The 14,110-nt window shown below is 37.8% G+C and overlaps 1 protein-coding gene across 1 annotated transcript; it reads right to left on the bottom strand.

The window, feature by feature from the left end:
- Positions 1-73: 73 nt before the first annotated feature.
- On the bottom strand, positions 74-1,701 carry LOC121244970 (glutathione transferase GST 23-like). Its single transcript, XM_041143228.1, has 2 exons — positions 1,257-1,701; positions 74-616 (listed from the first exon to the last, which is right to left on the bottom strand). Exons 1-2 carry the CDS (start codon positions 1,569-1,571, stop codon positions 248-250), a joined length of 684 nt encoding a protein of 227 aa, XP_040999162.1. The 5' UTR covers positions 1,572-1,701; the 3' UTR covers positions 74-247.
- Positions 1,702-14,110: the final 12,409 nt, after the last annotated feature.

Here is a 14,110-nt window from a genome sequence, read left to right as displayed (position 1 = left end):
TTACTACTTGATCAAGCTTTTGGGTTAATGGTATATCAAGTCTTTGCACAATGAAACAAAGAAATCACATATGTTTAATTCATAACAGGTTCTTATATCCATTTCTCAACAAAGTGACCTTCAATTAAAAAGCTATCAAATCTCTGTTTTTTTTTTCCGCTTTTTTAGTACTTGGGAACAATACAAATAAGCTGCAACATGACCATCTAACATTTCCATCAAACCATGGCCAATATCAACATGAATTTCATGGTATATTGGCTGCTAAGGAACGCATGTAGCTTATACCAACATTAAAATAGTCGACAACCTTTTCTCTGGGAGGAATGGATTCTTTGATCAGTGGAATTTCCAAGAAGTTCTGACCCCATTCATGGAGTAATGGAAACCTTCCAGCATCGAGTACCTTCATTTCTCCCACTTCTTCCAGAGCCTTAAGCCAATGAGGAATCCAACCCACTGCTAGATCCAGAAATCCTATCTGTTCTCCCTCAAAATACTTCTTCCCCTGAATCTGCTTCTCAAGAAACGCCAGTGATTCTTGTGCAGACTCTATGGCCTTGTTCTTTTCCTCTCCTTCAGTTAGCCAAGCTGCCCCAAATGCTCCAACAACACACTGGGTTCAAGTAAAGCGAAAGAGAATGGTCATGATCAGGCGCTAATTGTCTGCTTACACGTAATATACTGGGCCAAAAATTTCAACTTTTCTTTAATATTTCTACATGGTTTACCTCTAGAAACGGCCACCACTTGCATGTTTCTATACACATGGTTATGTTTGGTAAGTGGAGACTACTTTATTACTATTCACAAACTATTCACTACTTTATTATTATTCGTAGATTATCTGATGAGAAATTCTATTTGCAGTCCTCATTTGGAGACTGCATGTGCAAATCCTTCATTAAATGAAAAAAAATACCATTCTGAGAAGGATATTATTGTAATTTTAACTGAGATGATGAGACTATTGCAACAAGCAAATTAATCTGATTGCCCCCCTTAGCTCATCTATCCCAAGATCGAATTTGGCTGCCATCCCATGTAAAAATAATAACAAAATATATTGAATTACACTTACAAGTTTGGAACTTTATAAGGAGATCTAGACTTGTTTATAAAGCCCAAAGCAATTATACAAGCCTATCTAATCAACGTGAGACTATTAATCTTACCTTAATTGTGATCAAGGACTCGAGACCCAAAAAACTAAAATATCCATAATGATAATTGGTTGAGATACCCTTTTCACGTACCTTCTCATCGCCAAATTTAGCCCAAAACCTAGCCATGGCCCTCTCATGTGGATCCTCACTATGCAAAGGGTACTTGTCCTTCCATGTCTCCTCAATATATTCGAGGATGACGAGTGACTCGACGATCGGTTTTCCGGCATGCAACAGCACCGGGACCTTCTTATGAATAGGGTTGGAGTCAAGTAGCAAGGGACTCTTGTTTCTCAAATCTTCTTCTATGTACTCATAATCCACTCCTTTAAGCTTCAAAGCCCATTCAACCCTGCAGCAGGGAAGGCTTTGAGGAGTGGCAATCAGCTTCACCTGATCCCCCATTAATTCTAATGGCAGAACTGAGCAAAAACCATACAGAATATTGAAACTATGAGCTTTTCTATTCAGATACACGAATTATGTTGTTTTATATTGTGTAGTGCAGGTGCTGCCGGCTTCATATAATTGGAGTTTTCTTCTGGGTGGAGGGGCCCCTGCAAACACCTTCGACAGGTAATTCTCGTTCAAAACACGGATACGAACTTTGACTCGGTATGTTTAAAGATAGTAATTAGAAATCGACGATATGGAATCGTCCCTATCTTTTTATTTTTTATAAAGTACAAAAGAAAGAAGAAGATGAGTAAAATAAGAAAAGAAAAGAAAGAAAGAAGAGGACGGGCGAGGGAGGGATTTGGCTTAGCTAGATTACTCTTATTTTAAGGTATTTAGTTCTGGTATTCTCAGAATATTTTACTACTATTTATTATTATTATTTTTCACATACTTTTTACTATTATTTAATATTTTATCATTATTTTTTCATTACTATTCATAGAATATTTGAAAATGCCCCACTATCCAAACATAACAACGACGTGATACTGCTTATGTGGCATCACTTGATTTGGAAGATAGATTTAAAGTTTGAATCTTACAAATCAAATATTACAATTTGAGTGATATGGATTGTGTACTTTGCATACCGACTTGAAAATAAAATAATCCATTGACCTATGATCCCAGACATAATCCCTTAAAGTTTCTTGAAATAATTTTTAATAGAATTTATATCTTTATTTTTTTGACAAAAAGTTTGAACTTCATAGCAAAAATTAGGTACTAAAGACCTCAAATCTGAATACAAGATAATTGATCGACATAAATAACATGTTGAATAAAAGTAGGAACAAAATGCCACCATATCTGCATTTGTGAATTAGTCCATACATGTCTGGCCAAATGATGTGCCGCAACAATATTAGAGAGTTGACCACAATGCTGAATCTTGCAAGACCCGAAGCCCTGTATTATATTTTTTAAATTGCTACAAAACTTTAATTTTCCTTAATCTTTAATTTTTTATTTTATCTTAATATTTTATTTTATTTTATTTTTCCTGAACAGCTTTTCTTTGAAACGTTGATGGGATGAGGGGCCAGGGGAAGGCGCAGCCAGAGTAGAGTAGTTGAAGAAAAAACGTATATAGTCATTTTCAATTAATTTGTAATTGATTAATTATTTCAAAATTTATAATTTTCGGGTAAAAAAGAAGGCAAAGTCAATTAATTAATAAATAAGTGAAAAAGAAGGCTAGAATAGAGCCTGGTCACCTAAAACAATTAGAATTGCAAACTGGGTTCCCTTTGTAATTGATTATTTCAGTGACGTCGTTTCGTTGCTTTTAAAAACGTACAGAGATGTATCAAAATAAAAAAAGAAAAAAGAAAATTAGAGATGTAAAAGAACATAGCCTAACGGCTCAAGCCTAGTTTGTATATATATTCTGTTCAAATTGATTTTTTATTTTTTATTTTTATAACAAACAAACTTTATTAGAAACATCAACCGGTTTGATCTTTTAACATCGGACCATAAGCTAATGTCATACATCGGACGAAATGTTCAAACAAACCACTATATATAGATGATCTTCTACGTTTGAACTCGGATTTGACAAGTTTTTGATCTAAAAATTCCAACCAAGTGAAGCCTTATTTATCTATATTTTAAAGCTCCTATGATTGAATATGTATGAGTTTCTAAGATCATTCGAAGAAAAAAAATGATGGAAAAGATGTCTTAGGTAGACTCTTTTAGATACTCCTTAGTGTAAAAGCCATACCATACCAATTGATATGAAGATATTTGTTGTATGTAGTCATGTGTGTGTTTATGTTGATTGGCACTAGTATATTGTCATGGATCACATATATAGTTTTCAAGGAGTATTGATTTTGACTAAGGATTCAAGAGGCAATCTAGAAAGACGAGTAATTGATAGTTTTGGGAGACAAGTCTATCATCCTATCCAAGTGTGTTAAGAGTTTTCTCAGTAGGTATTGAGCTGGTTTAGACTTGCGGGTGATATTTTTAAGAGGTTTTAACTCTAGGCATTTTGGTGAAGTTATTAGAGTGACGCATCATAAGCGTGATACATAGTAATGGGAGTCAATTTTTGTGATGATCTTTGAGGAATTAGTTGTGACTTGAGATCACATATGGATTTAAATTTGAGACTATATAGTTTATGGTAGGATGATTATGTTGCAATGCAAATTTTTGGTTATTAATGATTGAGTTTAGAAGGAAATGGCAGGTGACCAAGTGAGTGCAATAGAGACATCACTAGGATCCATGAATGTTATAGGATATGCCTTTGTGAATCCAGAGATTTTGGATAACATGGCCTTCCTTGGGATTTTAGACACAAGGTGCTAACGGGATAAATAGTTTTGGTCATAATGGAGGGGGACTCTTAAGGAAAAAGAGGTAGACAATATTGACTCTTTAAGAGTATTAACATTAGTTTCATCAAATTCATTTTTAAAATTTGATGAAAAGTAGATGTTTTTCATAAATCCAAAACCTCCTTATCCATAACCCCACATTGGATTAGCCATTAGATTCATAAAAATAATAATATAATATTATTTTTTTAATAATAATATTTTTAATTTTTTTTTTCATATTTTACAATTACACTAATCATATATACATTAATAATTTAATTTGATACTTAAATTATTGATACTAACCAGAGGGTCATTCATATTGTTAAGGCCAGAAAATGCATCAACACCCAACATGCAGTAGTGTTAGTAAAAAAGGCACTCAAAATAAAAGATGAAAGAATTACATTGCACGAATTATAGGAAATGTAAGAAATATATTTTGTAATAAAATATTAGGAATAGAGAATGAATAGTGGGTCTTCAAATATAGAGATGAAAGTGAAGATACTGTAACTCAAAGTTTGAGCTTTGATGGTATACCGAATTCAATGCTAGTGTTTTAACCCACAAATCATCAAATTTTGATTAAACCTCCCTTTTGATGTGACCGATACTGGTGCTCTAAGTCCTTGGGAATTAGTTATAGCAAATTTTTTAGGATGAAATTTTTGTAAAGAAGGGAGGATGTGAAGCCCAGTTCTAAGAACCCAAGCCTAGCCCAGGCCACAACTAGGCCCAAAACCTTAAGAAGAACCCAACCCATCCCCTAAAACAACGTCATTTTGGCACCAAACTCACAACCCTGCAATCACTTCTTCCTCTCTTGTCCTTTCTTTTTCTCTTCCTCTCTTTCTCCTTCTCTCTCCCTCTACGCTATCCCCTCTTCCTCTTCCCGTCCCACACCCCTCTGTCCCTGTTATGTGTGAAAGTTCCAAACCCGTAGTATTCGATGTTTGCCTAAATGGCGCTAATGCTGTGTCGTTTTACTTTGATTTTAATTGCTTTTTATTTTCGTTGACTAAGTCCTTGTAAGTGGGCAGAATGGCTTGTGGGTAGTTATTGAGTCCCTGTAGTCCGTTTGAGTCATCTGTTTTCATTCCGTATTTACTGGGCAATGCCCACGTCGTGTAGTGGTCAGTTCAGTTATTACCTGGCCTATTTATGTTTGCTATTATTCAATCAAAAGGCACCAAAGAATTTATTCAATTACAGAGTATCTAAAGGAGGCCTGGTAATATCGAATTACCATAAACAATTCAGTCACTTTGATTGCATAACTTCACAACTATAATGGTGGTATTCAGAGCCTTGGCTCTGCGACAATGGATGAGGGTACTAGGCATGCGTAGATGACTGAAGCTTTGGCAACACTAAAAGGAGAGAACACCCACTTGCATGAAGAATAGGAGCGACAGAAGGAGATGTTAGCCACAATACTTAAACAAATCAATAATTTGGTGTCTAGCTATGAGGCTTTAGCATATCACAATTCTTGGGAAGGTTCTTCCAACTCTAAGGTCAGTAACAATCCTTTATTTTAGGGAAATGGGGGAATTCAAGCTAGGTCCTTAAGGTTGGATTTTCATAAATTTGATGGTACTAATCCGGATGAATGGATTAAATAGGCACAACAATTTTTTGAGTATTACAAAACACCCAATGACTAAAGGCTTCAAATAGCCTTTTTCCATATGGAAGGAAATGCCTTATCATGGTATAGTTGGTTAAAGGAGTCCAACCCAGTCCAATCTTGGGATGAGTTTATTACAGCCTTAGAAGTGAGATTTGGGCCCTCAACCTATTAGGATCCTGTAGGGGAATTTACTAAACTAAGGCAAACTGGGACTGTAGAAGCATATCAAACGCAATTTAAAATACTATCTAATAAAATAACTGGATTATCCAAAGAGTCTCGAATTAGTACCTTTCTCAGTGGCCTTAGAGATGATTTAAGAATCATTGTCACCATGTTTAAGCCATCTACACTCTCAGCAACCTTCGGTCTGGCTAGGTTACAGGAGGTAGAAGTGCTTAGGCGTGTAAGGTCAAATCCAAACAAATTCCAAAACTACCAAAACAACTAGCCTAGATTGCTTGCACCAGCCCCTATTTTGAGACTTCTAGTCCCTCCAAATGGACTCAACCTGAGACCTCAAACCTTCAATAACCCCCGAAAAACCAGCTTTGCCTTCAAAAGAGTCTCTCCTACCCTAATGCAAGAAAGGAAGGAAAAATGTCTATGTTGGTTTTGTGATGAGAAGTACCATCTCGGACATAAATGTACCAAACCCAAGATTTACCTTTTAGAAGGAATGGAGGGAGAGGTACAGGAACTCGAGGAACCAGAAAATGACGGAGGTACTTTGGCAGTGATAGAAACCAATGACGAGGAAATGGGTGAGTTATTCGAAATCACCCAACATGCTATTGCTGGATCTTTTGCCCCTAAAACTATGAGATTGTTTGCAGAACTTAATCACCACAGAGTATTGGTCTTGATTGACACATGAAGTACGCATAGTTTTATAGATCCAAATGTATCAAGGAAGGCCAATTTGTCAAGGGAAGAGAGCCACTTAACAATTCAGGTGGCTAACGGCGCCACCCTTCTTTGCCTTGGTTACTGTAAGGCGGTTTTTTCGAAGCTACATGATTACACATGTAAGGCTAATTTATATGTGTTGACTCTTGGGGGTTGTGACTTAGTTTCGGGTGTTGATTGGCTAAGAGGATTGAGATCAGTTTTATGGAATTTTTCTGATCTAATTATGTGGTTCCAATGTGATGAAAATGATGTAGAGTTGTAGGGAATCAAGAGACCAACAATAAATGTGACTAAGGAAGACGACATTGGCGACCTCAGAAAGGGAACAACAAAAGGAATATGGCTGCAAATTATGGAAGGAAATGCTACAAGTCTCACTCCTAGCATCTCGGGAGTAGTACAACAACTTCTGGATAGATTGAAAGGGGCATTTGCTGAACCAAAAGAGCTGCCACCTCCCAAGATTTCTGATCATAAAATTAAACTAGAGGAGGGCTGTAAACCCAAATGTGTAAGACCCTACAGGTATCCATATTACCAAAAGGAGGAGATAGAGAAACTAGTGGCTGATTTGATCAAGAATGGTAGCATACGGAGCAGCCAAAGTCCCTATTCTTCACCCATGCTACTAGTAAGGAAGGCTAATGGAAGTTAGAGGATGTGCGTGGACTACCGTGCTCTCAATAAGGATACCATCAACGATAAGTACTCTATCCCTAATATTGATGAGTCACTTGATGAATTAGGGAGTGCTGAAATTTTTTTAAAGCTGGATTTGAGGTCAGGATATCATCATATAAGAATGCATCATCATGACATCCCTAAAACTGCCTTTCGCACACATGAGGGTCATTATGAGTTTTTAGTAATGCCTTTTGGGCTTACTTGTACTCTATCGACTTTCCAAGGGGTGATGAATGAAATGTTTAGGCCTTATTTGAGAAAGTTCATGCTGATATTCTTTGACGACATTTTAATATACAACAAGTAAATACAGAACCATATAGAACATCTCACATGGGTTTTAGAGGTACTAGAAGGATTTTTTTTTTTTTTTTTTTGCCAAGTTGTCCAAGTCTTTTTTTGCAACAAGGAAGTCAATTATTTGGGGCATCTTATTTCTAAGAAACGGGTCAAAGTTGATCCCCAAAAACTGGTTGCTATGCAAGAATGACCAGCTCCTAAAAATCTCAAAGCTTTAAGAGGTTTTTTAGGTCTAACGGGATACTACAGGAAATTTATCAAAGGATATGGAGCAATGGTAGCCCCTCTTACCTGCCTTCTAAGAAAAAATACTTTTTCTTAGAAAGAGAAGGCACAAGCAGCGTTTGGAAAATTGAAAGAGGCTATGGTAAGTCCCCCTGTACTCAGATTACCAAATTTTACTAAAATGTTTGTGGTGGAATGTGATGCTTCAGGAGAAGCATTGGGAGCAGTGCTGATGCAAGAAGGGCAGCCCCTAGCCTATTTCAGTCAGGCTTTAAAAGGGAGGAATCTGATTTTATCCACCTATTAGAAGAAACTACTAGCCTTGGTGACGACAGTGAGGAAATGGAGGCACTACCTATTGGGACAGTCCTACAAAGTACGCACTGATCAGCAAGCACTCAAATATTTGCTGGAATAAACGGTGGGAACTCCCTCACAATAGAAGTGGATCTCTAAACTTCTGGATTATGACTTTACAATCGAGTATAAGAGTGGAAAAAATAATGTAGTGGCTGATGCACTCTCCAGGGTACATTACCCTGAGAGCACAAACCCAAACAGTACCCAAACACCATCCATAAACACAGACCAACAGAAATTACCAACTCCAAACCAACTTCCAAAAATCTCAGCACAAACCCATCCTCCACAGCGATGTCCAACCAGAAATCCAAACAGCACCAAATCCAAATCCAAGCAATCAGCATAGCCCAAGCACAATGGATGCAAAAGTTAAAGAAAGCTTACCAATAGGACCCCATGTTGCAGCAGTTGATTAGCCACTACCATCATGGAGACCTGGACCAATCTCGTTACCGACTTAGGAATGAACTACTTTTTTACAAGGGTAGACTACATCTTGGGTCATTGGTGCCATTTCAGCAGCAGATCCTGTATCAATTCTATAACAGTCCATTAGGGGGCCACACGGGAGTACAAAAAAAACACAAGGAAGAATAAAAAAGGAGTTTTACTAGCCTAGCCTAAGAAATGATGTTCGTACACACATTAGAGAGTGTGATGTATGCCAAAGGAGCAAAGTTGAAGCCCTCCTCCCATCGGGGTTGCTCCAGCCTTTGCCCATTCCTACCAAGAACTGGGAAGACATCAACATGGACTTTATTAAAAGATTACCTCCTTCAGGAGGCAAAACAATAATCTTTGTGGTGGTGGACATGTTAAGTAAATATTCTCACTTTATGCATATTACTCACCCATACACAGCTTTAACTGTGGCCAGGGTGTTCATGGACAATGTTTTTAAGTTATATGGTTTACCACTAACCAAAGTAAGTGATCGAGATCCTATGTTCACAAGCAATTTTTGGAGAGAAATGTTTAGGTTATGTAGAACAGATCCGTTACTCAGCACAGCCTATCATCCTCAAATGGATGGACAAACAGAATCCATGAACAAAGTGCTCGAGTGTTACCTCAAGTACTTCTCAAGTGACAGACCAAAAGACTGGGTTAAGTGGTTACCATTAACTGAGTATTCTTACAATACCTAAGTCTATACATCAACAAAGGTATCCCCTTTTTAAGCGATCTGTGGTCAGCCTCCCCCTCGAATATTACCATACGAGTCGGGAGCTACCAAAGTTCAAGTAGTTGATGAAGAACTATGAAGCCGTGAGTTTATAGCCAAGCTCATCAAGGAAAACCTATAGGAAGCACAAGCTAAAATGAAACATTTTGCTGATAAGAAAAGAAGGAGCCAAGAGTTTAAAATCGGCGATTTTGTTTACCTCCGGTTAAGGCCGTACCGGCAAATGACAGTCTCGATGCGAAGGAACTTGAAGATCGCATTGAGGTATTATGGGTCGTTTAAAGTAGTTCGAAAGGTGGGTCAAGTGGCGTATGAACTAGATCTACCCTCCGAAGCCAAGATCTATCCCGTATTTCATATTTCATGCCTTGAAAGAAAGTTAGGAGAAGGAAGACAAGTATGTGCAAACTGACCAAGTATCACTCCTGAAGGATCCATGGAACCTGAGCCCGAGAAGATCTTGCAACAGAGACTTAAAAGGAAGGAAAATGTGGCCGGAGTCGAAGTCATGGTGCAGTGGAGTGGCACCAACGAGGAGGATGCTACTTGGGAAGACTTAGAAACCCTAAGTAGGTGTTATTGTAACCATGAGGACAACGTATTCTAACAAAGGGCATCTGTTATGTGTGAAAGTTCCAGGCCAATATTATTCGATGTTTGTCTAAATGGTGCTAATGTTGTGTCGTTTTACTTTGATTTTAATTGCTTTTTATTTTCGTTGACTAAGTCCTTGTAAGTGGGCCGAAAGGCTTGTGGGTAGTTATTGAGTCCCTGTACTCCGTTTGAGTCATCTGTTTTCATTCCGTATTTACTGGGCAATGCCCACGTCATGTAATGATCAGTTATTACCTGGCCTATTTATGTTTGCTATTATTCAATCAAAAGGCATTGAAGAATTTTTTCAATTACAGAGTATCTAAAGGAGGCCTGGTAACCTCGAATTACCATAAACAATTCAGTCACTTTGATTACATAACTTCACAGCTATAACAGTCCCTCAATCTCTCTCTCTCTCTCTCTCTCTTTGTCCGATTCTCTCCTCTATCTATTCTCTCTCTGACTTACTGCCCTGACGCTTAACAGCAACCACCTTTGCTAGGTCCTTGTCATTGCTGCCATCGCCAGGTCCGTCGGTAAGCCTTCTCGATCCTAAATCTCGCTCTCCATCTCCTAGATCTCTCTCTCTCTCATTACCCTTCAACCTTCACGTCCCTTGCACCAACACTCTCACCCACCCGTAGACCTTTTGTCCACACCCCCACCTCCCTTAGATCTCTCTCGATCTCTATATTGCATTTAGGGTTCTGCCATCATTGTCGTTCCACCGTGCCTCATCATCCTAGTAATAGCCCCGCCAAGTCCAGCCTCCCCTCGCTGTCCCACTACCTCCCTCTTTACCCCTCTTGCTCACGGCTCCTCGGCCACAACAGTACTCATAGAACCTCCCCATCTCTCTCTTTGCCCTTCTATCTCACCTTTTTCTCAGCCACAAGCACACTGACTGCCACCAGCCGTAGTTAAGAAGGAAGCAACATCTAGCAGTAGTGGAGCAACCCCCAACCCATGTACAAACAATCAACCACCGAGAGGAACAACAGAGCACTGTGAAGCTTGACCCCAAGTTCATCTCACCAGACTGTAAAGCAACTCCTTTCCATCGTCAACCATCGCAATGAGGTAAGTAGCACTAGGACTAATCTAGAAATATATATTGCTGGATTTGTGAAATTGTGACTTGTAGCATTGTGGTTGTGATCGGCCAAGGGCCACGTGAAGTGTTGGGATTGACTTGTTGCTTATTGTCGTGATCTGTGTAGTGGCCGAGGGATCATGCAGTGTAGGAAAAATCTGTGTTGTTTGTGATGTGGCCTTGTGTTGTGCGAAGTGTTCGGATAAATTGTGTGGTTTATGATGTGGCTGTGTGCGGTTTAAAGTGTTTGGATAATTTAATCTATTTATTCATTTTGTTGTTATTTAAAGTGTTCACATATTAACTATTGTGGATGTCAAGTCACATTAAGGGAATTTTTCCTTCATTCATACCGTTGTTCAGTAGTAAGGCAGAGTTGGAACTTTTCCACTTTTGCACTGGTTTATAGCTTGTGAAAGTGTGTTGGAAATTCCCTCCCTTACCCGAGTTACAACTTGTGAGTGCTTGATGGAATTTTCCGCTTGTGCATTGTTCGTTAACATGTAATTATTTGTTGAATAAGTATTGTGGGCATGTTATTTGTTTTATACTTGTTTGCTGGAATCTCCTATTATTGCACTATGAGCCTATGTTGGTAAATTTCCTTTAACTGACTATGAACAAACCAGCGCAATTGGTTCCTAAGGGTATAAATTCCTCGGACCAACGTAAAACCATCGGACTCTAAGGGAAAAAATATCTCAGGTCCAGCTTGTGATCATTGAAATGGTTCCATAGGGTATAAATTTCTCGGGCCATATAAAATGATTGGACTCAGAGGGTATAAATGTCTCGGGTCTAGCGTATGATCCTTGAAATTGTTCCAAAGGGTATAAATGTCTCAGGCCATGTGAAACGATCAAATCCAGAGGGCATAAATGTCTTGGGTCAAGTGTGTGTTTCTTGAAATGATTCCAGAGGGTATAAATGTCTCGAAAAATTTAATTGATTGGACTTAGAGGGTGCAAATATCTTGGGTCTAATGTGTGCTTCTTGAAATGGTTCCAAAGGGTATAAATGTCTCGGATCCAGTGTGTGATTCTTAAAATGGTTCCAAAGGGTATAGATGTCTTGGATCTCGTGTGTGCTTCTTGAAATGGTACGAGAGGATATAAATGTCTTGAATCATGTAAAATGATTGTATTCAGAGGGTATAAATGTCTCGAGTCCAGTGTGTGATTCTTGAAATAGTTGCACAGGGTATAAATGTCTTGGGTCATGTAAAATGATCGGACTCAACTGGTACAATGATTGGTAGAGGATAGACACGTTCGGATGGTTGGTCGCAAGAGTTAGCAATGAGGTCTTTTGGTTTATGTTTAATTTGATAAATTGTATTGCATTACTTATCATTTCCTTTGCTAGGATGAAATGTATGCATAATTTTTCTTTTTCACTTGCATATATTTTGAGTGGTAGACTTAATTCTACTTACTGAGATTTTTAGAAATCTCACTGTGATGTCTTCACCTATGGTTCCACTCTGTAGATTTTGATGTAGAAGATGGGTACTGGTATGGAGGTTTGGCTTTGCCTGAGGATTGCAGATTGTGGTCTTTTCCCCCATTTGTTATTAAGACTATTTTCAGCCTTTTATTATCAAATGATGAAAGTAATAATTTTCTCATCTTTGGTTGAAGATTTGGAACTTATGGATTACTGGAAAGGTGCTGTTTTAATTTTTCTGGTGCTGTTAGATTTTTATAATTTTCCTTTTTATTTTTCTACTGCAAATTAAATGTATACCATTTTATTGTATGTGCACACACACTTTGTATCACAATTCGTTATGGGTATATGACCTGAGTGGCCAACATCCCGGCGTCACGACTTCCGCCAAAACGCAAGTGGGGGCTGGAGTGTCACAAACGAATAAAAGTTGAATACAAGTGTTATAAAGTTTAAAATTTTTTTGAATATTATTTTTTTTGACTTTTTAATAGTTGTATCGAGTTTTGTGTTTTGTTTTCAAATTTATAAAAGTTATATTGGCTTTTGTCTTTGGATATTAATTAGATGAAAAAGTTGTAAATATAAATTTGCAAAAGAATTTTATGTTGGAGTGATTTTTGGGAATGAATCTATGAGAAGTTTTGAGAATTTGAAAATTCTAAGAATTCTTTGCCTGCCCAAACAACATGCCCTTAAACTTTTTCAATTAAGGGGAAAAATAAAAAATAAAAGAGCAAAATTGTTAAAAATCATTAACAAGAGAGGGAATGAGAAATGGAGAGGGAGATCAAGAGAGGGAATTAAAAAAATAAGGGGAGACATATCAGGAAGAGTCGGCCTCCTCCCTTATAGCTCTTTGGTGAGAGTGGCCATTTTGGTTTGAGAACTGGTATAATTACAAAGAGATTTCATAAAAATAAAAATAAAAATAAACATAGAATATGATATATTAGTGTAAATGACGTGTTTCATACTACCAACTACTCGGATGACGTACAAAAGATGAGAGGGCAGCACTGGATGCCCAGAGGAGCTCCGACGCCTAAGTTGGAGAGATATAATCTCAAGATAAGTATATAAGTAATAATCACCACTTGTCAAAAAAAAAAAAAAAAAGTAATAATCACCACTATATGTTACTTTTAAGTGTTATTTATAGAAGTACTGCTGAGGATGTAGATAATCATTAATTATTCTTTAATAAGTAGATGAGATAACCACTATAACCAATCGGCATTATCATATCACTAGATTGGTGCCATGGGTTCCATGGGCTTTTGGGTTGTGGGTCTCCCAGTCTTGAGCCCATAGGCTGAACCTGTACTTCTCTAGTCGTGGGCACATCCTTTTTAGTTAGATTAGTTTTACAATAAAAGTAGCTAGCTATTCGGTGAGTGTGACAATTTTGGTTTTGATTTTGAAGGAGGGCAGAGTCGTTTGCAAGATGTATCTGTTTTATTTATTTACTCACTCGCTAGAGAAGCTTTGATCTTTGCCATCATGCATGAATAGAATATCAAAGATTCCTCTTTGGGAAAAACGTCGCGTGACGTACAGGAAACGACAAAGTGAGCGGCAAGTGGAAAATGAGCTCCCTCTAATCTTTCTCATGTTTTCCTGTGATTATTTATAATCAATTTGCTAATAAACTTATTGGATACAAGATATTCAAATATCACGCGTCAGTACATTCTCCTTTTA

Source organism: Juglans microcarpa x Juglans regia, chromosome 8S (genome assembly GCF_004785595.1).
Source record: "Juglans microcarpa x Juglans regia isolate MS1-56 chromosome 8S, Jm3101_v1.0, whole genome shotgun sequence".
Classification (NCBI taxonomy): Eukaryota; Viridiplantae; Streptophyta; class Magnoliopsida; order Fagales; family Juglandaceae; genus Juglans; species Juglans microcarpa x Juglans regia.
The sequence above is the reverse complement of the archived record's forward strand: the minus strand, read 5'-3'. Positions and strand labels throughout refer to the sequence as shown.